Source organism: Accipiter gentilis, chromosome 33 (assembly GCF_929443795.1).
Source record: "Accipiter gentilis chromosome 33, bAccGen1.1, whole genome shotgun sequence".
Taxonomy (NCBI): Eukaryota; Metazoa; Chordata; class Aves; order Accipitriformes; family Accipitridae; genus Astur; species Astur gentilis.
In genome coordinates, this window is record NC_064912.1 from 778,804 (window position 1) to 806,779 (window position 27,976).

General features: G+C 41.8%; 1 protein-coding gene across 3 annotated transcripts; it reads right to left on the bottom strand.

Annotated features, from left to right (window-relative positions):
- Positions 1-364: 364 nt before the first annotated feature.
- On the bottom strand, positions 365-27,966 carry GLYR1 (glyoxylate reductase 1 homolog). Of its 3 annotated transcripts, XM_049791450.1 has the most exons (17): positions 27,869-27,947; positions 26,843-26,935; positions 25,644-25,680; positions 24,352-24,431; positions 16,583-16,721; positions 15,753-15,995; positions 12,675-12,761; positions 11,684-11,740; positions 10,539-10,589; positions 10,334-10,407; positions 8,390-8,489; positions 7,083-7,193; positions 6,675-6,776; positions 5,436-5,598; positions 4,831-5,010; positions 4,212-4,336; positions 365-3,853 (listed from the first exon to the last, which is right to left on the bottom strand). In XM_049791450.1, exons 5-17 carry the CDS (start codon positions 16,667-16,669, stop codon positions 3,779-3,781), a joined length of 1,455 nt encoding a protein of 484 aa, XP_049647407.1. In that variant the 5' UTR covers positions 16,670-16,721; positions 24,352-24,431; positions 25,644-25,680; positions 26,843-26,935; positions 27,869-27,947; the 3' UTR covers positions 365-3,778. The 3 variants fall into 3 exon arrangements, with proteins under 3 accessions (XP_049647407.1, XP_049647406.1, XP_049647408.1); XM_049791449.1 differs by lacking the exon at positions 26,843-26,935 and having other exon boundaries at positions 27,869-27,966; XM_049791451.1 differs by lacking the exons at positions 15,753-15,995; positions 26,843-26,935 and having other exon boundaries at positions 27,869-27,966.
- Positions 27,967-27,976: the final 10 nt, after the last annotated feature.

The window sequence follows — 27,976 nt, forward strand, 5'->3', positions numbered from 1 at the left end:
GGGATACTCCAGACAGAGCACTTGGGCCACCAGCTCCAACACTTGGACAACGCAAGAAGTCGTTGACACCAGAAAGTTCCTGCACCTCCATCTCTCGGCATTCTTTGCTTTAAAATTAAGCCCTCATCCTCCTCTCAGTCCGGATGCACACAGCCCTCTGCATGCAGAGGCTAGAATTTATCCAGGTTCATCCCCTGTAGTGCCACACTGACAAGATCAGGCTTCTGCAATGACCAAAATGCTCTCACGCGTACTGCTGTTTTTCAGCAACTCTGATTTTTTAATGTTTTGAGAAACGTACATATTTCTTTAATGCCACAATACAGGTTTGATAGGCTTTAGAAAATGCCACAAGAACATCATGTTACCAAGAAAGGTTTTATTCTTTTTGCCAGTAGCTTTGTTAATTGCACAAAAAAAATCTTTTTGTTTTGCCATTTAAACATTTTCACACATCCTATTCTGAATGACAAACGTTAATTAAAAACAAGGCAAAAAAATAAAAATTCACAACCTTAATTAACTATAGGATCTATCATTGAGGAAGAAAGAAACTGCTTTTCTTACAAGCTTTTTCACAAGTGTCACATTTTCTCTTTAAAAAGGAGGGAGTCAAAAAAAGCAAATTTCTAAAACAGAAATCCTCATAAAAAGGAACTTTACAGAATTGTCAACAATATTAAGACAACATTGACTAGCCAGTTTTATTAGAGCATCTCTCAATCCACAGCTTCCCCCCCTTCCCTCCCCCCAATCTCAGGCCTAGGAACAGATTAAGATCCATGTTCAGAGGCTACAGACATAAATACAAGAATCCGAGTGAGACTGACACAAGTCAATCTGAAATGGCATCTGAAACAGTCCGGTTTTCACCATTTCCATCCCTCCTCCTCACTTCACACCCACACTTCAGAGCTCTCGGTCTCCTGCTCCTCCCTGGTATATCTGTGATTGTACAACTGGCTGGTCAGCACCGCACCTTCCAGCCACTCTACATCCACCTACCTCACCAGAAAGCTTCAGTCAGACTTTCCCAGGATAAATTACAGTGTTTAACTAGTCTGCACCTGCCACTCCCACATAAATAACAATCTCCATTTCCAGAACTGCAGTATTTCTGGAAAACAAAACCTGCAGCAGTGAGTTGCCATGGGAGTGGTTCTCCTCTCTCACAAACATGGTTCTTTGAACTCACTACGAAACACGTATCACAGGACTTGAGAGCTCCTTTCATATTCTCACTCTATCCAGAGGCACCACAAAGTAGAAGAGAGGGAGATCCTCCATTACCTTTGCTCAGACCCATTCACCTTTACCCCGGCCCAAGAGATCTCCGCAGGGACAGGTTGGGGATGCTGCTGCACTGGCTCAGCACAGTTCCACCCTCAGCTGGACCCGAGACAGTACCTCCCTCTTCCTCCCAAAAGATTTCTTACACTATAAAACCTGTGGTCTTATCTCCTGCCCCCAAAACACAATTTCGCCCAGATGCCCTCAATACACCATTCATGTAAATGATTTCTTAACTGCGGCATGTTTAACCAAGGACTTCTGATGCTAATAGCGGAGTTCTTCTGGATGGGGGAAGCACAAGTGTGTCAAAAGCAGGCTAATGGCTGGTTATCCTGGGTAGTTATATGTGCCTTTAATATGAATATCTACATGCAGGATGACAGTTGCACTGCCAAAGAAACATGTTATGTGTAACTAGTATTGTTCACATATACAACTGACAAACGGGCAAAGTGATATCTAACGGATCTATTACTAGGAGATGTTCACCACAGGACATAATGCGTTAACACAATATTAGCCCACAAATAATAGTGATCACAGGAGGTGAAATATTCAACAAAGTAACATTTACAGCATTAGGCGTTAGATGTCATGATTTGTAATGAGTATCTGATACTTTCTCTGTTTCTTAATAAGGTGCCCCTGAACCATATGCACATGCTGCACACAGCAGGATTGGTCAGAAATCCTAACCCACAGGAAAATTTCCTGACACAGCCATTAAGTTCCTAGAAAAATAAGATGGCGGGAGGGGCAGACCTCATGGATTTAAAGGAACATGGTCTAATTTGAATTTGCTTTCTTTCCTTTCAGAATCCCAAACCAAGGGAGGAGATTGTGCCACTGAAAAGCGATTTTGGCCAATAAAGTTTCTTGCTGGCATTTTACTAACTCTCAAATCCAAAATGCAAGAACCCTCCTAAAAGGCTAATACTGAGAACAATTAAAAAAAAAAAAACAAACAAAAAAACCCAACAACAAACCACACCCAAAAACATGCTCTGTGCATTTTCAGAGAGACAGGCATCCTTTGGACTCTGGGTTGCTCTGCTATCAACACTGAGAGCATCTCTGCTCTCTAGCCTTGGCATCTGCAGTTCAAGTCCCACATTCCTAGACTAAAGCTCAGCAGTGGTCTTAGCCTCCCATTTGTTTACTAGTCTTTCTAGAAGTTGGTATCTGGCTACAAGCAGAGTCACAGGTACAGGGAAAAGTCTCATGCTGTGCTAGTGTACCCAGAGTAGTAAGACTAAGAACATGTATGGAAAGTCTGACATGTATAAAGATCACTAATCAGTACACAAAAATATCCCTGTGAGGTAGGTAATCATCACCCACCTTTAAAGATGGGCAAACAGGCTAAGAGATATAATGACCATACAAAGGCCAGAGAGAGAACGTGAAAAGGAGCTCAGGATTCTCAGTCTCTTGGCTCTACGATCATTCTTCTCGCCTCTTTCAGACTCATCACTCTGCTTGTGACACTGCTACAATTCAAGACACCTTTGTAATTATTGACTACAAGGGTAAAAAAAAAAAAAAAAAAAAAAAAAAAAAAAAAGAGGCAAGTAGTAAAGCAACATAAGCTAAGGCCAGGAGCAACCCTAAGGTTTGTTCCTTTCCCAAATAAAATACCTCTGGCCCAGTTTTAGGCTGTATGTTTCTCTTGCAGTTTTCTATGCAAAGATGCTGATCTCCAATGCTGTTTGTGAGATGGGCAGCTGTGATTAGCCTTTTAGGAGGCTCGTTTACACTGGCATTCTCTAATTTTCAGTAAGGTTTGTGTTCCCTAAGCTACAGTTGTCTGTACAGGGGAAGACATGGATGCAATCTGTTTTTCTTAACAGTACAAGGAATTCCTCCATCAAGGTGCTGGGGAGGTGGAAGTTTAAAAAGAAGCAGAATCAAGACAGTGTTGCATGCAACCCCATTACCTTCTGGAACTGCCATTCTCCTCCATGGGAGGTGCTTTGTTCTCTAACAGTGGCCGATTAACAGGAAATGCTCCTCACCTTACTTGGGACCAAGGACTTTAGCGATATTCACAGGTAGATGGGATGTGTGTCACCTGTCCCCTTGATGCAGAGAGTCCAACACACGCATTATTTCACAGCAAAGGAGAAAAGGGATCGTTAGAAACAGCATCTTGGACAAGCATACAAATTGGAAAATAAAAGCAGCCAAGCAGCAGATTTCTGGCAGAGTTGCCTCAGAGCTTCTGAACAAGCCGCCACTGTTCTGTTCCATGACTGTCAGTGCATGGCATGGATTTTTCTAATTAGACTGCAACAATCCGAGCCCCCTCCTCCCCCCTTTCTGCCACCAGGGGAAGGCTCACCGCAGCAGCTGCCTCCGTGGCAGATCTCAAAGTCTGTGTATAAAAGGAAATGGAGAGACAGAGATGGACTGGTCCAGAGTTAAAACCCAGTATCATAATAATATTAATCAATAATCATAGTATTAACAGTAAGAACGGTGCAGCCTAGTGGATGTAGGCCCTGTACACTGCAGACATGTCGTTGTCTGATTGGTCCAATGCTTTTGCTCGTTTATAGACCTAGAGAAGAGAAATTAGAAAAGGATCAGTGCCTGCTCTTGTGTGAAGCCTTTCCTCAGCAGAAAAATTGTTTTGCTGACCATTGCAAACCAGAGAACTGCATAGTATGTCAAGTAATTAGAGCAGTGCATATCAGAACACACCAGGTCTTGTTGAGGCCATCTGTGTTTACTGATGTGATATTTTAAGGGCTTCTACAATCAAAACAAATCCAATTCCATCCTAGTCAAAATATATTTCAATTGCTGCTCCCTTGTCTTAGAGATGACATAATTCCTAGATTTTTGTCTTTTGTTGACAAAGGGCTCTACTGAAGAAATGCTGAATAAAACATATCTGAACACTGAACAGCTCTTACCTCGTTGGCAGCAGCTGCCATGGGAGTTGGGTGGTTGACAGAATCGCCCAGTGCAATAGCTAATCTAAGATCCTTCTGTATGTATTTCAGGTAGAAATCAGGTTTAAAGTTTCCTTGCAAAATATCTGTCAAGAGGAATGGGTGCAAAAAATAAGCACAACAAAAGTAAATCAAGCCCACACTGCAAGGGCATGTAATTCAACACCAAACTTCCCTTTCCCATACTGATCAGCAGGAACACTGTTTTTAGCTCTTCTGTTTCTCTGCTCTCCATCTGACCACAGCAGATAACTTCACTATTGCCCACTGACAAAGTGAGCTCAGATTTCTAAGCAGCTTGCCCTCCATTTCACTCATTATGCTGCCCCAATGAAATCCTCACTGTGAACTCAAGTTCTAAGCAGGCTGTAGACAATGCAGAGCTTGGGGTGGATTCTCAGAAGCCCTGGCTATGAAGGGGAAGGAATGGAACTCAGCTCTTCATTTCCAGAATGCTTAAAATACCCAGAATCCCAGGCTGATGTAGATGGGATGGTTATTTTCTCCCTTCTGCCATTATCTGAAATGCTGCTAGGTTGTGGCAAATGTCCTATAATAAAACAACGTAAGAGAACTTTACTTTGGCACTTCTGGTCCAGGAAGATGCTGGCAAGTTGTCCCTGATTGAGGATATCCAGAAGGGTCTGTTGGGACTGGCCAGTCACTTGAGCCAAAGTCAGTCCTTCTGCTATCGTTGCCATGAAGCTGCCTTGGACCATGTTCACAATCAGCATCATCTTGGCAGCATTGCCTACTTCACCTGGGAGCGAGACATACCATTGGGCATTCCTCCAGAAGAGATACAGCAGCCTTGCTCCCCCATCCCACACAGTATTAACACTACCAGACTATTCACATCCAAGTACTTGGCAGCTCTCCCCTCCCCTGAAAGACTTAAAAAACCTTACCCATTTTCCAAGCACTCAAAGGAAGGGAGAAATCATAACAGAGTATGATTGAAAATAAAAGCATCATGGATCCTCCAAAATGAGCCAGTATTCAAAAAAAGAAAACTTGGGCTAGACGCTCTGAAATTGGCCAAGTTCCCAAAGAGCAGGGCAGTTTCCCATACTGCCCAAGAAGACAAGAAACAGATAACACATACGCCTCTAAGACTCTTTGCTGGATTTCCCAGTCCTTGCACTGAGTAAGAAACTGCTATCAGGCCCTTCGCATTTCAATTACCTAGAAAAAAAGAGGTCTTCCCCATCGCTTGGAAACAGCTACTGCAGTCCTCATATAAACCCCTGTCACCAGCTGCCAGGATCACTAGCATCCCATCGTTAGATAGCTGCTGATTTCCTGAGACCGGTGCTTCCAAAAAGCGACCACCCCGGGACACTATCACCTAGAAAAAAAGAGCATCTCTGGTTAGCTATGCGTGAACAGCACACATTGATGCTGAGTAGGCAGCACAAGAACATTGTTTAGGGCGTTCCTGTCCCTGAGAACAGAATTTTAAAGCAGAACAAATAGCTCAGACTTATAAACAGAAGAGGAAAGTGATGCGCTGCAAAGGGTACTTGAGACCAAAAGTTGCCCTCACACTCCAGCAGCACTTTCTTGCACCCGTCACTACTGTGCATGTTTTAAGCAGCTGAACTTACATGCTTTTGCCATGGCACCCTGTAACAGCCAAAGGAACCAGTGCTGAAGTTGCACATGTGGTGTAGGAATCTCAGAAGATTGACTGTTACGATATTTTTCCCCTCTTCCCCAAAGAGGAAAGGCCTTTGACAGATCTCTTCAGCCAGAGGTTCATTAATATGTATGACCCTTCATTCTCCAAATTCATGTTACACACTACTGTGTCATCAATATGTCTGCTTAAAACTTCACCAAAATTAACTTCCCTTCCTCGTGCAACACCACACACTACCTTTAAGGCAGAGGATAACAATCCAGAAACCAAAGAGGAAATCAAAGATGCCACATCAGAAATAATCAGAACACTTCTACAGAAATCCTCTCTATAATAATATTTCTAGAGAATGAAACATGAAGGCATTTTTTTCCCCAACCAGAATATTTAAAATAAGCAGATTATGCATTTTATCATTTAAGGACAGTTATTAATCCAGACAGTGCTTTCTCCTCCAGTTTGCTGCAGAATACCAATCTGGCTATAAATACTTCTTAAGGGATCAAAATCTGGCTGGCTGTTTGCATTGGTGCCAGCTAACAGTCCTGCCAAATCTACAGGCTTTGCTGTTATCACCAGGGAACATCTCATCCAACTTTGTTTGCTGGTCAAGATTTGACAGTTTATTTTGTCTTATTTGCCTGGGACTTGAGTGTCTCCTAAAAGAAGCCCCAAAATCATCAGAAGCATCTTTATTATCAACAGCTTACCACCTGAAGCAACAAGAACTACAGTACTGCTGCTGAATCACAGATGTTAGCAGTTCAGTTCAATGTGATTACCTGGGCCAACTCTGTGACTGTATCTGCATCCACAGTGGACATATCCACATAACACTTCCCTGGACGAATCCCCTGCAACACTCCACTCGGACCAAGTACCAGCTGTGGGGAACAGAAGAGCGGTAAAGCAATAGGGTGTCTGCAGAGAAACTCCAATCCTGCAGGACAGCAATTCAAGCGAGCTTGGCACTGCACTGATAGACTCCTAGAGGGATATCAAAACGTACCCCCAGAGATGATTTTTTAAAAAATGTGATTTTTTTTGTTGGGATATTTATTTTTACATAGCTGCACTGCCCAGCATCTACAGTGACCCAGGCTACCATGGTTAGTAGGAATCAGGAGTGGCATTCAGTGACTGTATCTTGTAATCTAGCTGGTGGAGGAAAAATAAGAGCTAATCCTTACATCCTTTGCTGCTTTTGGATCTGATACACAGGCAAAGGTGATGTCACAGGTGGAGACAACTTCAGCGGGGGTTCTTCCCAGCCGTGCCCCCTCCTGGATGAACAAATCACACTGCAAAAGTCACAAATCCAAACGTAAGAAAAATTAAGTACAGAGCAAATGGGTTCTCTGGCATTTTGCTGAAACAAACTCTGCTGCCGGACCCAACTCAAAAGGAGTCAGGCATATTAATTACATGGCGACTGGGTTGTCTTCTGCTGGTTTGTCGTCCGTCCCCGCCCCCCTGCCCACAAGGGGCTCTTTTGCAGCTTTTCTGAAACTCCAAGTGAAGAACTTCAAAAGAAAGACACAGGAAAAGAGAACACTTAGGTGAAGTGATAAGAGGCTGAATGTTGTGGGTTTTGGAGGAGAGATGAGGGGAAAAATAACTGGCAGGCAGACAGAGCAAAATGTGTTACTGCACTGTAAACAGGAATATGCACGGCTGAGACTAATGTGTTTTAGTGGGCTGCTGCTTCAAAATCTTAGCTCCTTCTTACCCTATCCCCTCATACCACCCATGTTTTGCAGTTAAAAAAAAAATCTTTTAATCCCTTTGAACAAAGTAACCACAGTGCCCTTCTTGCCTTTAATATTCCACAATATCATTGCAGTACCATATCTCCCCCAGTTACCTACTTTTCCTCCTCCACTACAAAGCATAATGCTGGCTAGAATGTAAGTGTAATATAAGCTTCATTTTCACTTTGAATACACCTCTAAACCCTTCTCATCCTGGTCTTGAAAACACAGCAGGTTTTCAACAGAACCTTTGTTACCGCAACACGAACAGCACAATGGACGTGTAGATGAAGCTGTGGTCAAGCAGTGCATCTTATCACACCACTCCTAGAACCAATTCCCCAGCACTTGGTCTTTTTGTCCAGCTCCATGACACAATGACTTGGCTATTTACATCAGCAGTATTTCCAGAGGCACTTTACACTGCATCCCTCAACACATATACATGGTTGTAATTTTTCTGGCAACCCTCCCATCTGATACAAAATGGGAATGGGATGGGGACTGTTCACATAAGAGTGACCATACCATACTAGGACAGACTACAGCTTCATCTAGTCAAAAGTGGCCACCAACAAGCACCTAGGAAATAATAATAGAAAAAGGTGGCAAGCATATACTTGTGTTTCTTTGGCATCCTCTCCTAGGCACCACTGATTGGTGACTCCAGGCCTCCCTGAGCTAGAGGTGGTAACTACATTTTTTGAAAAGGTTCAGTATCACCTGTATCTTAAGCACATGCCTACCTTCTCAGCAGTCCGGTTCCAGACAGTGACAGTGTGACCCATCTTCAGTAAGTTGGAGACAATGCCACTTCCCATCAGGCCAAGTCCCAGAAATCCTATCCTGAGGGGAAGAGATAAACATTAATGCAACAGAAAGCAATTGGTGTCAGCCTCTCATGGTCTTGGGAATGATGAAGAGCAAACCCTGGAGCATCACCAGCAAAAAACTCCCAAAACCACAACAAAACCAAACCTGTTCCACTGTGGCCACAGCTAGAATGGGCAGATACTGAGCTTTAAAAGCAAACTGGTATTTATTTTGCTTACAAAGCAACCCTAACAATTTCCTGAAGAAAGTCTTTAGTCTGCTTCAGAAGACTACTTAAAAGTTTTGGTGGTCTGGGGGTTTTTTGTTTGTTTGTTTGTGGGGGGGTGTTAGTTTGTAGGTTTTTTTGTTTGGTTTGTTTTATTAAAATTGCTGCTCTTGTGCTTTCTGTTGCCAGCCATTGCCTTACTGAAGATGAAAGGAACACTTGGAGATCAGCAAGTGCTTCTCTAATTAATCTTCTGATTTTTAAACTAAGTAACATGTATAATGACTTGCTTATACTTTGAATGATACATTACAACCTTTATTTTAATGAAGCCCAGCAAAGACTACTGGGCATCATGCACAGACCATAGACCTAGTCCCTACTCTACAGCTGTGATTTTGGACAGACCTAGAAAGGAAGCAATAGGTGAGCACTATGAGCAACAATACAATAGTCCCAGATACCAGCTGCTTTCCTCCATGCCTCCCCCCATGAAGCTGGCAAGAGTTTTGTTCCCCCCCTTCAAGAAGACGACAATGCGCTAAAACAATTTCCATCCCTACAGTTACCTGCACAACAGGAATTCCTTTGCAGTCATTGCTGCAAAGATCCTTCCATACATCATGCAGCTAGCTTCATACCAAACCCACAATTCTAGCAGGAAATTCTGAAGTGTTCAGTTACAGGTCTGATGTAACTTCAAGATGAAATCTGCCTGGCAATTCCCCAGCTAATTCTTCAGAATTAGCCACACCACAGATGCGCGGTGGCTTTCGCAAGCCAGCTGCACTCTCCCAGCTAGCCATGCTGCCTTTTGTTAGAGCAAACTAATTTAGACAGGTCAGAGCAAGTCACTATACGCTCCTTAAACAGCCCAAACAAGGTCCACCTATTTTCAAGCCTCTGAAACAGAGGAGATATTCTTTCTCTCCCAACCCACCTCTGAGCCACACTTTCCTGAGAGATTGTTTTACCTGAACAGCTTCATTGTTATTTTGGTTCCCCTGGAGTACAGTTGAGAACTGACATCCCATGAGAACGACCCCAACGGCAAACAGCAAGTTGTGGCCTGAACTCAATTTGAACAGAGCGGAAGTTACAGAGTGAAACAGGAAGCTCAAATTAGGCTTCTCTCACTCTAGAAAGGAGAAGGGGGACGTTAGAAGAAACCAGAAAGCTCACGTGCTACACAGCAAAGCTCTTGTACTGCGAGAGCACGCCTCCCTCTTCCTCTTGTCTTCTACATGCTCAGAAGAGCGATTAAATAAACCCAGTCAACTGCCAGGCACTACTGGAGAAAGATACCCTTTTATCTTTCTGCCTCATACAGCATTCAGAAGTACTACTGCTTAATGTTCTGCAGTATGCCCTACAGGAAAAGGGCAACTGCAGAAAAGCCCTGAATTGCAAATGTATCCAGGCCAAATCCTATCCTGAATTCTTCTACTGTACAGCCCCTGTTCGTTTTTCAGCTGCCTCCCTCCCCCTTTCCCCCCCAAATCAGAGTTTCACACAAGGACAGAGGAGATCTGTAGTTAGAGGGAAACGTTAGGTTTATTTATTCTCAGTGACAAGCTGGATAATGGCTGCACGTATGAGCTGGGAAGGAGAAAAAGTAAGGGAAATGGTTGAAGCGCGTTGGAGATCTTACTTTTTGTCTGTAGGTGTGATACTGCCATTGACTGCTGTGCTGTCTGCTGCCTGGATGGAGGTGGATCCTGTTTCCTGGGGAGGTGGGAAGAGGGTGGGGTGGGGAAAAAAAATAATAAAAAAAAAAAATAGAATGCACAGCTCTGGAGGAACTGCAAGTCCTCAGGACAATAAGGAAAATCCATCAAAACCAATATTTGCCTTACCTCTTCACAAACCTTCAGCTTCTTTGTGATGGCTTGATAGCAGACAGCTGGCTGTATGGAGAAGACAAAGCATTCAGGGGAAGGACAGTGCTGATTTGCTCTGCTGAGCAAACATACCATATCCTTGTTAGATAGAAACAGGCAGCTCACCCACCCACCACCATCTGCAAAGCAGAAAAACTCCCAGGCTTCCCTCAATGGGAGAAAATAAAAACAAAAACCTATTGCGACATACTAAGCTCTTCCTTTCCCACCCTGCCCCAGCAATTCAGCCTGTCTTCCGATACAGGTACTGCAAACTCCTTCCTGTAGTTCATATGACAGGCTCCTCTAGAGGCAAGGATCCAGGGCATCCCTACTCTCGCATTTGGCCCAAAGGAAACAGAGATGTCTAACGCCTGCCATGAAGTGCCTTGCCTCATATCTATGCTCAGTATGTCAATGCAGCTGTGCAAGAAAAACCTTCTTATTAATATGAGAAGGCACGTGGCTTTCAACTAACATTAAGGTGAAGGCTGGTCCTTCCCATGCTGCTTATTGTGAGCTTGTGTAGATTAAAGCTGTTAGCTGCTCTTAATCCTTCTGGCTCTGCCCAGATCCTCAGCTGGATATAAATCCTTTTTCATTTAATTTGATCTCTCCTTTTTGTCCTGATGTTCACTGCTGAAGATAAAATCCTGCAAGGCTTCTGACTGCCAGGAGATAAACTGGCTATATTTCACATGGAGATTTTCTGGCCCTGGAAATTCTCCTGCCATATTCAGTTAATAGACAAGCTCATCCAGATGAAGCAACTGGTAGGACAACCAAAGACTATAAAACAGGGTTTTTAAACAGAAAAACAGCTTTTCCTACCCCTCAATGTTCAATCTAAAGAATTTACTACAACTGATCTGTCAAATCCTGGTGCTAGATAATCTTTAATTACTTAAACTATTCGCTGTACTCAATGCTAAATCACTCTAAACCTTAAGGTTAGGAAGTAACTGAGCTGCAAGATTGTACGTGAGAATCTAATTGCTGCTAGACCCCAAAGAAGAGAATTTCAGAGCTCTTTACGCATACTCCTTGTACTTAGGCCCAGCAAAGGGCAGGATGCCAAGCCAGACAGACCAGCAGAATGATCTTGCCTGCCAAATCCTCACCTTCTCTGTCTGGCTCAGCAGGAAGTGATGAAAGTGTGGATCACTGTCCTTCACAGGCTACAAAGAAAGAAAGTACAGGCTCAGAAACATTCCCAGAGAGTCACTGAGCAACCACAGCACAATTCCCTTTTTCTCCCAAGCTGCACGAGAACAATAGCTTAAGCTGGAAAATATAAAATGTACCAGCTTTATCAAGCAGCCTGTTTCAATTAAGCTGTTTACATTTGTTTCACTCTCAAAACCAAAGCCATTCAAGTCTAATTCCTAATTCCTCATTTTTGGACATATGTAGGAAAACCAACTAAGGTTATGAGCAAGATTAACATGGGAGGAAGAGATCTCATATCCTGCTGCATCTTCTCAAGGGAACGAACACACTTATTTTCCAGCTTCCAAGGAACTTCTTAAAACAGCATTCTGGGAATAGGCTGGAGATTACACCTAGCATTGTCACATGCTAGGCAAACCCATATTAACAGCAACAAGGACTGTAGGTCCAGGTATCTCACCGCCCCGATAAGCATCATATGCACTAGCCTAAGGTCACACTGCTCTTATTCTGCTTTACTGATCGCTTATTTATTTATGCACAAAAATGAAAGGTTTCCAAAAGCTTCTTATGAGGGAAATCAAATTAAACCACCCCATACAATAGTATCCAGACAGGGAGAGACTATCCACATCACCTCCTCCGGTTCTGGGAAGCCAGTCTCAGCAATACTTTTAAAACAAGAAGTGCAAAAATGAGTAGAGCAAGTGTGAATCCGCAAATCGTTCCACAAAGACTGAAATCTCACTTCCCAGCATACTTCTTAATTGCCCAGGATCTTGTCCAGCTTTGTTACACTACAGAATGACAGAATGAGAGTGTCTTACTTTGTTCCAACAGAAGGCAGAGAAAAATCTCACTATTTTATAGCCCAGACAAAAGATTCTAGATTTGCTTCCACAAACTCAGTTCCTAGATCACATATGTTGTAAAGTTTCTCACCTCACTGACGCTTGGTGGCCATTTAAATCCAGCCACTGTTCCAGTCATCACTCTCTTCACTGTACTTGACTCTGGAATTGTGAGGTCCTGAGGAGACAGAAGGTGGATCAGAAAGAGCTTACAACCTGGCTCAGTGGCTGGCCACAGCATGTTGATCATATGAGCACACATACAGAGTTCTGAAAAGTGCTACAAATGCCTTCCATCTCACATGCCTTTCCATGAAGTGTTCATATTTTAACACAGAGTGTATTATCAACACAGGTGAGGTGAAGAAAACATGAACTGCCAACAAAGGAATTCAACCACACAATTATGGCTTCTGGAGAATCCATTCTTCATATGTAAGAGGAATCACTGCACTTGTATAATCATGCAATAAGCAGAGAAGCAAACGAACACACTTGATCCAGCATTTTCCTCTGGTGGGTGCAAAAAGCTTAACAAATGGGTGAAGGACATGACCACAGTCAGAGGTCTGAACTCTTCTAATCCTCCCGTCATAAAAAAGTAGCCCACCTGTTAACAGGAGAACCTTCAAAGTGTGAGGCTGATAGTCATATCTGCTCAAGTTTGCAGAATCCATGAAACAGAAACTGGCCCCATTCACTCAACAGGCCCTGATTTGTCATGTCACAATAATACTTAACGCATCGGGTTTTTTACTGTTGAACACATTAAAGTTTATCTTTCTTATTTCCCCAAGATACATAGGTTAAAATAGGTCTTTATGCTATAGGTCATAGACATATGCTATATGAAGAAAATGTGCAGGACTTCTGCATAGTATGTATTATCTTCCTGAAATGAAGGTTCAGAAATGGAATCACATTATCTCCCCTCCAAAATTACTTCCTGAAAATGCACAATATACCTTAGTGTCTACTCAGAACCACAACAGAAGACCACTGTTTGCAAAAACATTAAGAGCAAGACTTCTGAAGGTAACTCAGATTGATGCAACTGTTTCGTCTGTCAGCAGGGACACTTTAGACATCAGTCTCCAACCCTAAAGCGTGTAGGGAGAGCCTTGCACACTAAAATTCTCTCCTTAGAGACCACACTGCTGTTTCAACTCCTAAAGCGTGGATGAACCCTGCTCTGATACCTATCAAGTCACATTGGTCCTTTGAAAATATTCATATAAGCTTAAAAACAAGAGTATTTGAATGATCATGTATGCCTACAGACCATTTCTAGAGAGAGCACACCTTGACAACAACTGGATTCTTGAATTTTGTGCATCCTTATTACTTGGAAAGCCAGAATTTGGACTGTGATGGGGCAAAAATCCCCAAATCCCAACTGCAGTAATTCAGGACAGCAACAAATGTTTTCTACCCTAAGGCTAAGAATTTGGGGAAATTATGAGAAACAGGCAAGAAGACAACAAGATTTTAAAATTCTTTCCCATGCTGAAAAATAGTGTTAAGGCAGTACTGTTATATTTTCATGGCAATTTCTTTAATTGTCAGTACATTACTGTCCAGAAGCTATAAGGCTACTTTCCTACATCAGCCTGCTTATTTTCATGGTCTGCAGCCAGACATTTATCACATAGCTGGCCACTTCTGTGATAAGCTGTTCAAAACGACTTTGCCAGCAATTTGCAAGTAAAATAATTTCTACCACTACAATTAACTCACTTAAAGTGCTCTGATGCCCTGAGGTAGCTAACACAGTAGAACCTGAGCATGCAACACGTCAGCACAATCAGAACTCTCCCAGCTATTAGTTTTGATCAATTTTGGAATGAATCTAGCTCAAAGACACAAAAACATTTTGCAAGTGGAAAAAAAGGCCCCGTGGCTTATTGTAACTGAAATATGTGAAGATACAACTCGCTCATAGCAAGACACTTTGAGAGGTGAAATTATGTTGCCAGTAAAGTGTTTTCCTGCATCAGTCAAGTCACAGGTTCTGTAATGATTAGTAAGAATTCACAAATATGCATCATTCGTCCCCTCTTCCAACTCCCCCCAAAAGGAGAAACTGATGGGCTCTGTCATACAGCCTGATTTAACAGAAGCTGGCTCTAAAAAAAAAGCCAGTATTTCCTTCATAGCTAATATCTGAGGTGATCAGCTTCATTTTACTACATCAAGAAAGAGTTTGCTGTTCAACCAGTGAAGGCCAATCCATTCACAACTTTGGAGATCAAAGACTACCATCTTGACTTGTGTCCTGAAGTGCACTGAAAGCAAAGATTGTGAAGCACAGCATAACGTGATCCATTTGAAGCACAGGTGAGCAAGCAGGCTGCCACATGGTATATCAGCTGAAGTCTCCCAATGGTCTCCAGGTGTAGTCTCTGATGGAGCATGTGCATTGTAATAATCCACCGAAATAATTATCCAATTGGAAAAGGAAGATCTGGACCACAATAGTGAGTTCCACAATAAATAAAAAGGCTGGAACTCTAGATGAGGGTAGACAAAGTATTGGTGGCTATTGTTGCTGCCACAACATCCAGAAATAACAGGGAAGTAATGGGGATAAAATAATAATGCTCCAAGGTTGGACCTTTATAATGGAGGATGGAAATATATCCTAGAGCAGAGAAGCTGAAATGAATGCAATCAATTCTTCTGGTGGATTTCCCAGGCTACAAGAGTTTCTTCTTTAAGCCCTAGCCCTTAAGAATACCCCATCCTCTGTAAGTACTGAGGGTGAAGTTGAGTGACTACTGATCACTTAATCATACAAAGTAGATGAGATGGGAGAAGTCAGGAATCAGATGAAGACCCGTACCTCTTCACTAATCCTTCCCACACAAACTGAACTTGAGGGATGGCAAGATGAAAGGTGGAGTCTCATGATACAGCTCTCAAAGCCCTCTCAAAGATACGAATAAAGCTACTCAAAATAACTAACTGGTAAAAATTACAGGAAGAACCAACAATATCCTTGCCAAAGGTATCAGGCAGCCAAATGGTCTAGAAGTAGTAACATGGAACAGCTTAAAAAAACCTGATACTGAACTGACTCTTCCTGCTGGCCTGTTAGTCAAGGTGCCAGTCAACCCTAGAGTCCATCTGCAAAGTCCACAGGGCACTGGCGGACATGCACAACACAAACCTTCTCATCCTTGGGTGGACGCCCCCGCTTTCGGGGGCTCTGATCCTGGGCTCTTTTCAAAGGTGATTTTGATCCTCTCTCTGACGATACAGAAGAGACCCTCTTTTTTCCTTCCCCTGTGCCCTTCTTCAACTTTCCTTCAGACAAACTGGCCTTGCGTTTCTCTTCACCAGCAGATTGCTTGCTTCTTTCTTCACTGGAATTACGCCGATTCTTCTCTTCGTTGGAGTTATGGGAAGACGCCTGAGAGATTACAGAACAGAAGATGGTAAGGAAAGAAGAGAAGAGCTGGAATGATTTTCATGCAAAACCAAGGATGTGGGCGACCCTGTGCTGATTACCACCAAGCAAAACAACAGCACAGTAACTTGAAAACTAGCTATTTGTTAGCCCTTTGAAGTTGGTGAGTGAAGTTCCTGGTTAGTTCTCCTGCAAAAATACATCAGTTTAAGTAAGCGAGTAACAGAACAGGCCACTTGAAGACTTGCTGGGAGTGTGTGCACATATGTGCACTTCCAATACACTAAAGACAAGATTAGTAGACATCAAATTCTAGCCCAAGACTTAAGACTGATTTATCAAATCATCACAAGCAGATCAATTAGCCTCTTCAGTTTCTCCATCAGTTTAACAACACTTTTTTCCCACCAAACAAGACTGAATAGGAAAGAAGAGAGGATAGGGGGAAAAAAAACAAAAAACAAAGGAATGTAAACAAATCCCTCCTCAACTTGCCAGAGGTAACAAACTCCTTTCACATAAAAATGCATCTGACCATCGTTCATGCCAAGACTTGCTTTGATGCACACAGTAAAAAAGAACCCACTCACCTGGTCCTTGCCTTTGGTTTTTCTAAGAAACTCCTCTACAGCATCCACAGCTTGCTGGAAGCGCTTACCCTTGTTAATCTTTATCATTTCCTCTTTGTGAGGGTGATAAGGCTTCAGCTGCTCCACTTTGATCCAAGCACTAGAAACAAACAAAACAAAAAACCAAAAACAACAAAAACAATCAAACAAACAAATTATATTCTCCAAACAGCAACTTTCTCAACCATCCCACTTTTAGAAACACACAGATATACTTTTTTCTCCAGAGAAACAGATGACAGCAGCCCAAACTTGCTTTCTACAACCTGAAGGGCTGTGATTTCTGCATTCACCAAGAACTTTATTCTGACACTTTTACTTGGTTTCTCTGTCAAGTTTTATATCCCCTCATGCTAGCAGTGCTCTGCTCTAAGCATTATTCGTATTCTCTATCAGCAAGACAGCTTTTGGATGGGATCTTAGATACTTGTTTAGAACAAAGGCAGTCTAGTGACTGCTCTTGTATCACCAGAAGGAACACCGATAATCACATGCCTCCACATAAGGTAGCCAATAATAAGAATCTGCTCAAGAGGTTGTTGAAAGCAGAGGCCACATAACAACTCTAAGCCATCAATCCCTTGTTCAAACATACTGTGCACACACAAGTGTCTGCAATAGCTGGAGGAAAAAACAAAATTATGTATCTTACAATAGAGCCCACCACAAATAAAGTGAGTGCAAATGCCAGCTCATTGATGAACGTATTTCTGATGTACCTTGATATTCTGCATGAAAACAACATTTTCACTTTTGAGGAAAAAGAACCATTTTCTTCACTGTTGATATTTTAAGATAAACTAGTACAGTAGCAGAGTATTAACCTGACTGCAGTCCTGTGAGGAAACTCAAATGACTCCCCTGTTTCCACTGCTGCTAAGTAGGACTTCTTAACATTTACCAAATGGTTAAGTGGTCAAGTACAGGGTGACAACTCCACTTTCGTTACAGTTGACAAGCTCTTTCACTCTTTCACTGCGGCTTAGGGGAATGCCTTTGCTTTCAACATTCCTTGTGGCTCTCGCAGAGATTAGAATACTTTCCTCTCTCCCCAGATTCAAGCCCAGGCTTATCAGCCACACTGTTACAAAGCTATTTCCATCCTACTGAAAACATACCTGCATAAGTTTCTGAAGAGCTTTTCCTGAGCTAGGATGGCCAACAGTGCTTCTTCACATACAGCAGCCCAGCACACAGTAAAAACTGGTCAAACTGACTTTCCCTGGTCCAAAAGCATCTCTAAGTTACAAACATTAACTAGCCATGATTATATGCTTTAAATATTCTCCAGTGCGGTCTGACTTCTGCAAGCAGGTGAAATGGTTTAATAGCTGCCTTTTCAAACACTGTAAGCATCATGTCATACAGCTACACTGAACATAAAGGTGAAAATAATAATAATAATAATAATAATAATAATAATAATGCTGCTGCTTTGCTGGATCTTGCTTGTCCTCTCTTCATGAAGTAGTAAAGCCCAGTAAACTCTTTTAAAACTTCATGGAGATCTTTCTCCTCACTGGCATTAGCCATTGTTTGTAGTCAGGAATCAACTTGCTTAAAGTAGACTGCAACTTTCTGGGTCACATTTGGAGAGATGAGGCCTCCTGCTAGAACCAACTGCAAAAAATGCTAGCATCCTTTCCACATTGCCAGTATAGCCTACACCATGATTCCACCATAACCTGGAAGCAGAACCCTGTACTCTTTTGCATGCAAAGCTGAATCCTTTTGCTTAGTTTATATCTTCTTCATAATAACTGACTTAACATAATATAACAAGTCAAATCATTACTTTCAGACTAGAGCCTGCTGTCCAGCAGCTATTCAGAGAATCCCTCCCAGTTGCCTGGACGTAACAGCGAAACATATCTTAAAATGCTCTTATACTGTAAAGCTCTTCTGTGTGGCACTCAGTGATAAAGCATCCCTAGGTACTAGATAACATCAGCTCATGAGAAGCCTTTCCATTATGTATACAAAGGAAACAAAATGTTGGAGTACATTATAATAAAGCACGTTAAATGTTGTTGCCAGATTTTAATTTCTAAATAATAATAAAAAAACCCACAAACTTTTCTTCTATCAAGGCATTCTCTTAGATTTCTGCACATCCTATCCCTCCTCACTGCACAAGTTCATTAATTTCCTTTCTCATTACTTTTTCTTTGGTATGGAGAAAGTCTGAAGCACAAAGCTTTCTGGCTCCTGGCTTCGAAGGTGCATCTTGGCACTTGTGATCCCCCAGGACAAAGAGCCAGAGATCTCAGAGACAAACTAATAAGTCAGAAACAATCTTAAATGCTGCCTCAGGATTAAAAATAAATAAATAAGTAAATAAAATTTTTAAACCAGTCTTTTCCTTTCTAGTTTACTCTGTGTGTGTCACTTACCTGGACAATTTTCTATAAGATATGAACACATCTTTTGACACCAGATATCCATAAGGCATTTGTGTGCAATGTTTCAAACACTTGAAAAAAACTTTCCACCAAACAAAATAATTCATGTTTATACACAGGGTCTCTCTCTGTTAAGCAATAGCCACAAAGCCAATGAAGGCCAATATTTAGATAACAGGTCTCTATAATACAACATATAAAAGGAACTACTATTTCTCTCCTGACTCAGCAATGAATTAATGCCGTAGAAAAGCATTAGTAGCATTACTGAAGATGTCATATTTAAGATGAAATTATATTAATGACTGCACAGAGTCATCTGCTATCTGTAAAGAATGGGCTAAATAGAAAGTGAAAAGATGTAAAAAAGATACTTGTTAGTAATGGGTTCCTCTGCTGATTTCTCCATACCCTTCCTCATCCCCTCCAAAACATCATTCTTATAGAAACACTACTCATGTAAAATCCATGTTATATTCATGAACAATAATCAAAACTTAGAATGCTTGTAAAGCAGAGGCAAGTACAAATGTGACCTGGAGCTGCATGGAAAACAATGGTACAGAAGAGATGCAACCAGAGATACCAGATTCAAATCCATGATATGAGCTTAGCACAGGCAAGGCAACCTTAAAATCCCCAATGTTCTAGCCACTCTCTTCCAGTCTAAAGATATTAATTCCTAATGATAAATTGGAGAAATGAAAAGTGGAGGAATATCCACAAATACTCACTTTTTGCAAGCCTTACAGTTAGAGATGGAAAACGGTGGCGCTGTATCTCCAAAGTTCTATTACCTACTACAGTCTGGGAAAAATTCATAAAGTTTTAGACTGTAGCAGTTTAAATGCCCACACTAAAAGCTAACACAACCAATTTTGAAAGACAAAAGAAAACTGCTCAGTTATTTACAAGCCCAGTGTGTGTGAGCACACAACAGAGAAATCAGGATAGGTTTCCTGCTATTAAAAGGGAATGCCCCAATTTTCATCAGTAAAGCAACGGAAATGGCTGAACTCTGGAATTTGATATGTATACTTCTTAATGGCAAAAAAATACAAAAACGACTACACTAAATTAGAAGAAACATCCATGCAGCTAAAAGGAGGGGATACTTAGCAAAAGAAAACAAGCAGCAGGGCAGTACTGAAAGAAATTTTAAGTATTAAATTTTTCAAATTTGTGCAATAAAAAAAATTTTGCAGAGTACTCACACATCCAAAGATAACAGTAAGAGGTGGAAACATTTTGACTATGGTAGTTTTCAGCTACAGCACTCTGCCTGTAGAGATGTCTAACAACATTCCAGCTGGCTCGACTATACAGCAGTCTGGTTACAGCAACATAGAGCTCTGCATGGGATAATTTGCCTAACTGAAAAACACCAGCAATGTAAGCTAACTCCCTCTGTCAGCTTAGCCTATACCCTCTGGCTCTTCAGACTGCCAAAGGGCACCACATCCAACAGCTGGCAAACTTTAAGCAAGTGTTTTCTGACGTCAGGACCTGAAAGAACATTTTAGAAACACGACATCCAGAAATTTCCGTCTCCTTGAAAACCAGGAAGAACAGTGGCAGAAGAAGAGGGTAGGTGTTTGCATCCCAACAGGATATGGAGGATGGGAAGGTAAAGAGTGCTGTGCTAAAATCACTGAGCCTGATGGAAATAAGCTGCAGATCATTATACTTATCTTGGACTGCAAGCTTCCTCCAATTTTTCCTCAATATATCAAGTCAGGAAGTGCCCCTTGACCCCACCGCATTTAATGAGACTAATTAGTTTTGTACTGACACTTCAAAAATGTGCCATGAGTAAGAATGGACTGTTCCAGCTTCCTATTAAGACTTTGATATACATAACTTGCAAGATGATTTGGCTATTACAGAATATCTAAAGGGAGAAGAGGGTGGCATGGGACGTGAATATGTGTGTACACACATCTCTGATGACTGCAGGATTCTCCCTAGTATTTCTATGAAACATAGTAGAATGACACCTTCAAAGCAATAATTTATTGACAATGTCATAATGAGTTCCCAAGCAGGCAATGAAATGTAAGAATGTTTTGAACCAGATGAAGCACACCAAGAAAGACTTGTAGGCTATGGGCCTGCTAATCTATTAGTTCTAACTACTAAAAGCAATAAATGCACGTATATAGCAATGTGTAAGTTCTTACATTGCAGTACTTGACTACTGGAATGATCTATGAAGATTTCCTAGGACAAGACTGTAGCTTGGGAAATAAAAGGGGATCTTAAAAACTATCTGAAAAGCACAGCTAGAAACACAGACAAGGGGTCAAAGCTCCACTTCCATTTAGAAAGACTAAATTAAAATTGTTGTTTATACTCCCGTAATTGGATGTTGTTACATGCTTGCCAGGTCTATGGGCAGGAAACACCATCTCTTCTGATTTTAAATGAAGAATCCTTTTAATGTGACTTACTTTAAGAGACATTCAGAAAAGAACTCCTAGGCAGACTAGAAAAATCTCTGTATCAATTTGGAGAGCAAGTTAATAAGAGACATTAGATGAATATGCACATCACAACTGAGGCAATCACTTAGAATAGGAAGTGGATATTATATTACTACTATGAACATCAAGGTGGCTTTTACTGTGGTAAAGCATAGGTGTACTTCACAGTTTAAACAAGCAAATTCTTCTTCCATGGGTACAGAATCCTTATCTTCCAGAAAACCTATTACTTTGAAAGTGACAGAAGCAACTAACTACACCAACACAAGAAACATAAGAAGCATGGAGCTCAGTAGAAACTTTATCAAAAGCCAGGTCTTAGAGCACAGTCTGAATGCACTCATGCTCTCACGTTTATGCCTTTGGCCAAAACTACTTACAATCTTCCAGTTAATATATTTCCCTAGTCACTGCAGCATCACACTGGGCCAGTAAGTATTAGTATGCAGTTCACAGGTAAAGAAAAACGTATTTTCTTCTGCGCTGTATCCTAAGCTATTCAGGATTTCACAAATAACCAAAACCTATCTATACACTACACCAAAACCACTTCCAAATTCATCAGTAGGTTTTTATTCACCCCTCCACTCAGCTCAGATGCATGCACACCAGTTCTTACTTCTAAGCAGCCTTTCCTTAATCTTTGATATGGCAAACTGGAGCCACATAAGTCAGGAGGAAACAATTTTTACCTAGCCTGAAACTGTGGCATTTCTGGCCACGGCAGTCACCTAGGAATCCTCAGAAGAAAGTAAGACTATCAAGTCTGAGATTACCTACCCATTGACAAACTGGGTGGCAACCACCCTCAGAAGTTTGAGAGAGGGATTCTACCCAGCAACTAGCATCACCTTCGCCTCACACACACTGGACAATAGGCAAATAGTTTATATCCAGATCCTTGCCTGTTAAACCTTGACAGGGTAAGGCAATAATAGAAGAGCTGTCAAAATGGATCAGTGGTATAGTAATGTCACCTTACAAACTTGAAAGTGGCAGAAAGAGCGAAGTGCTAGAAAACAGAAGCAATGTGTGCTAGAATATCAGTATGAGTAAGTATACTCATCACACCACAGACTACAGTCAGTGATGGAGCTTTGCATCCTCCTAGTCATATGCTGTTCATTTTGTAGAGTAGCGACATTTTGCCAGTTACGTATTTCCACTTACTGTTTATACTCACCTAGAAAAAGTATTTGCAAAACACATTAGTTACTTGCACAAAATAAGTAAAGGAATTTTCTCTTCATGCTCACATTTTAAGTGAAGTAATTTATTTTTTCCTGACATGGTTCATTGATTATGCTCAAAGAGAAGGATTTTCTCAAGCGGCACACTGGTTAGAACAGCACAGTTCTAACCAGCACACTCTTTTAAAGTTCCAAGTCAGGACAGAACAGGCACACAAGCTTCTCTTCTGCCTATCAATATTATTTTAAAAGACGAACAAAGGGAGCAGTATTTATTTCCATTTAATTTTCAGGCAGGGTATGCCAGTCAAAGCAAGCAAATTTCTAAGTCATGATTATCTACCAGGAAATGATTAAATTTCACAAGATGGACACGGAGGGGAAGGGGAGACATGACGATGACCACACTACCTTACTGTGCCAGACGACTGGATTTTCCCTAGTCACAGCTCTAGAATCATGTAATAGATCCCAGTTATTTTGCGGCACTGAACTCTTCATTTGCAATGATGCGCTAATCTCAGCTACAGTATCCCAGACACGACCACTTTTTCCAAACGTGTCTTGATATAAAACATCTCTGTATTCGATTCAATAACGTGAAATACAAGAATCAAGAACAATCAGGATAGAAAGACTCAATCTCCTCAACTTTTAGAACTTGATTAGCTCAAATAACCATGTTCAACAACAACATCACCATCACAAAACACTCTCTGCCTCTCTGCCTTCAAATCAAACTTCACCTGCCTTACATTACTAGAGAGCCAACAAACGTTCCTATTGGTATGCAGCATTCACTTCTACTCCATCAAGTTTAGACCTCAATTCTTAATGGAAAATTATTTTTAAATACTGAGTAAAAATAATTTAGCAGTCAAAACTAATTTCCTTAAGAAACACCCATTAAATGGTCTCAACTGTTACCTTTTTTTCCAAAGACTAAAGGGTTTTCCAGTCTTCCACAAATATTTGTAACTTTCTCCCTTACTGCATGACTTAATGCAAAATAGCAGAAAATAAAGGGAAAAACTGAAAAATTAGCAAAATAATTTTCAGTTTCACAAAACCCAAGTTCTCAGATTTCTGGGGTTTTTTTCCTGTTTGTAGGTATCTAAGACAACTATGATTTTGTATGCATGTTTGGAATCAATAAATTCTGCCTTGCAAAAAGGTAGTCTACAACACTTTTGCCTTTCCTATACTGTAAAGTCTTCCCAAAGCACAGCAAGAATGTTTTCAGTTACCAGGTATGACAGTATGTTCTTTTACAAATGGCAGGTATATAGCTGTTTTATTCTTCTGGCAGAAAAACAAATGCATACTCTTAGCTGTACCTTTCTCATACATGGTTACATGCTAAAATCTAACCCAGTCACATTGCACCTACTCCCCTAAAAATGGCAAGCCACCAAAAAACTCTCCTTCACAGCAGCAACTAAAATCCTAACGTGACTGAGTACGTAAGTCTTTACAGTCTTCATACACCCACATGAGCGGCTATAGCATGCAATAATAGTTGAATTTTTTGCACATAGATCAAAGACAATACTTGGCAAAGCTACGTTGCACTGTGTTAGTAAATATTTCTTCCCCGAAAGATCCATATTATATGGCATGGTATTTTCACCAGATGAAAACAAGCAGGTACATACTGATCTTCTGTTCCAAAAAACTTCACAAAGAAGCACTTTTTTCCACGAGGTTTCTTCAGATCTTTAGGTGGATTAACAATCTGAAGGCAATTAGAAGTGAAAGTTAAAAAGCACATAATGAAAATTTATACCCTGTGATTTTACTGTCTTGTGTTAAAGCTATTTTAGCTTTAATTTTTTTTTTTTTTTTTATATATCTGACTAGGAACAGAACTTGAACCTGTTGTAAGTCTTTCAAATATTTAATCCATGTCTTTCCTTAGATATTGTAGGCTGCAGCAGAGTGAAAAAGTAGCCAAAATGATACATCACTACATTCTTAGTGAGGTTTTCTTCTCTCTATCCCCAATAGATAAGCTAGCTATCTTTTTTTAAAGTTTAGAAAACCAAATGGCATTAATAAAAGTTTGTTCCACTTAGGTAACTTTTAAAATTTACATTTAAAGCTTTGTCTTTACTCTCAGAATAGATTGCTTATAAAGTTTAAAATATTAGTAAAGAGTAAAGCTGAATTTCAGTTACACAGGTGAAAGGCTGTAGGGGAGCCTGGACTTAACTTGATCCAATAACCATACATTTATGGCTGTCAGCCACATTGACAACACTTTTCCCTGCCACATGCTGTTATATCAACATGCTTAGTCTTCATACCTACACGAGAAATAAAAGCAAAGTTCTTTCAGAGAAGTAGAAATAATAAAAATAGCAATATAGTTTTGTTTTGATTTTTTTTTTTTTAACCTTTTTGGCCCTTCATCAGAAAAAAAACCAACCAAACCAGAAGAGAAAGTTTAACTACTCTCCCTACCCCCATAATTATTACTCAAAAAACACCTTGAGAAGCCAGACTCTATTTCTATTCTTTAACACAGTGCATTTAACCCATTTACTTTTACTACAGGAGGAAAGAAACCTGTCTTGCAGAAAGTGATAGGGATTAAATAGCTAAAACTGGGAAACACAGTCAGTTCCAGAACTGGATGAACCGCACTCTGTTGCTTTTCATTCCATCTGAACTAACAGCTGTTAGTGACAGGCTGAACTTCTAGATCAAATAAAGCCCTAAACTGGTTCACAGTTTAGATTTGTGGGGTATGTATTTAAACAAAAAACAAAAAACTAAACAAAAACCCCAATACTAATCTTCAACCAAAATGCTTTCAGGCAAAGCTTTCTCTGTGCAGAAGGAAAAAGAAGAAGAAAAAAAAAAACAACCACCAAACCACACCCCCAACACAAACAAAAACTAAGAAAGCAACAATAAATAAGAAAATCAAATAACCAAACCTCACCTTTCCTGGCCATGGAGGATACCGGCCCAGCTTCCCCCTACAGAAAAAAGAAAGTATTAGGCACTAGAACCAGAGGAAAAAAAAAAAAAAAAAAAACAACTATCCCACGACTACCTTCTTGCATTATGTCATATTTTTCATATTAAGAGAGTTACAACTTAATTCAAAATCTACCATGAAAGGCAAGACCCGCAGTTGACACACAAGCATTATATTGTTAGATACCTTCACCTAAACTAAGTCTCTAAAGAGTCTGCATGAACTCTCTGGACTATCAGAACTTAAGCGAACAGAACAGCAGCAGCATAGCTTCGGCCTGGAAGATACAGTGCTATAGTGCTTACTACTCTTGTAAGACTGGATATTCCCTCACAAGGAACTGAAAAAAGTATTGATGCAGGCAATCAAACCCAAGTTCAGGTTGGTAACTTATATCCATCTGGACAGAACAGTCTAGTGAGCACAGCAGCCACCGATTTCCAGCTCAGAGAGCTGAGATTCTTAGAAGTTCTCACAGGAAAGCACTAATGGCAGGATCCCCTGAACAGGTGTTCCATTATCACTTTCTTCAGGTGCTCGTCACCACAGTAAGACGTGCTAAAGATACAAAAGAGCCATAAGAAAGGCAGAAAAGTTTATTTCCTACACTTGCAAATGTTTCCATTACAAAAACTACATAAAACCCCTTCTTCATAGAGAAGGAAGAGACATTAGTCTTAGCTCTCAGCATGGTGGCTTTACCATTATCTTACCCTTGTCACTTACTCGGGCTGCAGAACTCGCAAAACCTTATCAGTCATTGTCTTGCAAGAGACTGGCAAAGAACCTGTGGAGCCCGCCAGCTCCTCAACCAAAAATTCTCAGCAAGTGGCACTGCAGCCTCTCCTGAGATGGCAATGCTACACAGACGACTCAGTAGCAATGGTCAGGCAGGAACACTGCCAAGAGCTGTAACCGTGACCATGTCTTGTATTCAATGCTTCCGTTCTTGTACGGAACAAGACGTTCATCAAAGCCTTTCCTATGTTACTGTCTTACTGTTATGGTTCTTCTGCAACGGCTCTAGGGATAGTACCTGTCTAGGTTGTCATGTACAAAACTAAAGCAGGATAATCTGCATTCCAACACTGAGAGCAGTGCACTCCCCAAATCCTCGTTTGAAAAAAAGAATTTGCTAAAAGGAACCGATCTTTACTTACTTTGCTATATAAATTAGACAACTTCACAGCACTGTCAATTTTTCGGATGAGAAACTGCAGTTGTCACAGCCTGGAGCACACGCTTCTTTTTATCTGGGATATAAATATAAATGCATGCACTTGCGTGTTGGGGATTAGCTATTTCTTGCAAGCCCTAGCAGGACACCCTAGCCTGTCAAGTACAGTAGAGCCTATGCACTTAAAAAATCAGCACTGACAGGGCTTGATGGAATCCCCTCAGTCTTTCTGATGAGGAAATAAAAAACCACAGCTCTCTGACTATTTGAGGGTAAAACTGGAGTGACAAAGGGAAATGGCTTCTGTGAGCTTCAAGAGGGACACCCTAACCTGCAAAAAAATCGCTCTCTTCCCGGACTGTTGCGTTGCTTCATTAAAGCACTAGCAAGAAATGGTATCGTCGCTCTCCTAAACACCTACTAACTTATTTACGTCCCGTCTCACCTCCCTTAGGAAGAGACCGTATTTCCAACCGAGCCTCGCAACGATCGCCCCTCCGTCCCGCTCCCTTCACTCCCTCCATCTTACACAGGTTCTTTTCTGCGCCGCCTCCCGCTAGCCTCCGGTGTCGGCCCGGCTAAGAGCTGAGCCTGCCTCCCCTCAGCCCGCTCCAGCCCAGTCCCGTGGCCCCAGATCGCCTCCCCCCGCCCCTCCTCACACCGCCCCCGAGGGACGGCACCGGCGAGACCCGCCGCCCGGGCCGCGGCTCCGCCACCGCCTGCCCCGCCGGACCCCTCCCTACCCGCAGCTGCACCGTGGAATCCCCCGCGGCTACGGGGTGACAGCGCTCGGCCCGGTCCGGCCCGTCTGGGCTCCCGCCGCGCCGCGCTCCCCCGGGCCGGGCACAGCCCCGCCGCCGCCCCGCCTGCGCCTCCGCTACCACAGGCGGAGACTCCGCCTCGTTCCGCGAGAGGTGTCTGCCCCGCCGCCCGCCCGCCCGCCCGCCCGCGCGGCCGCCGCCACCACCCCACTCTGCCCCGCCACCGCCTGGCCTGCACCACCACTCACCACACCAGATCTCCGAGCCTCAGACTCACGGCCGCCATCTTACCGACACAGCCACCAGCCGCACCGCGCAAGGCCTGCCGGGACAGGACGGCACCCGCCGCCGGGGGG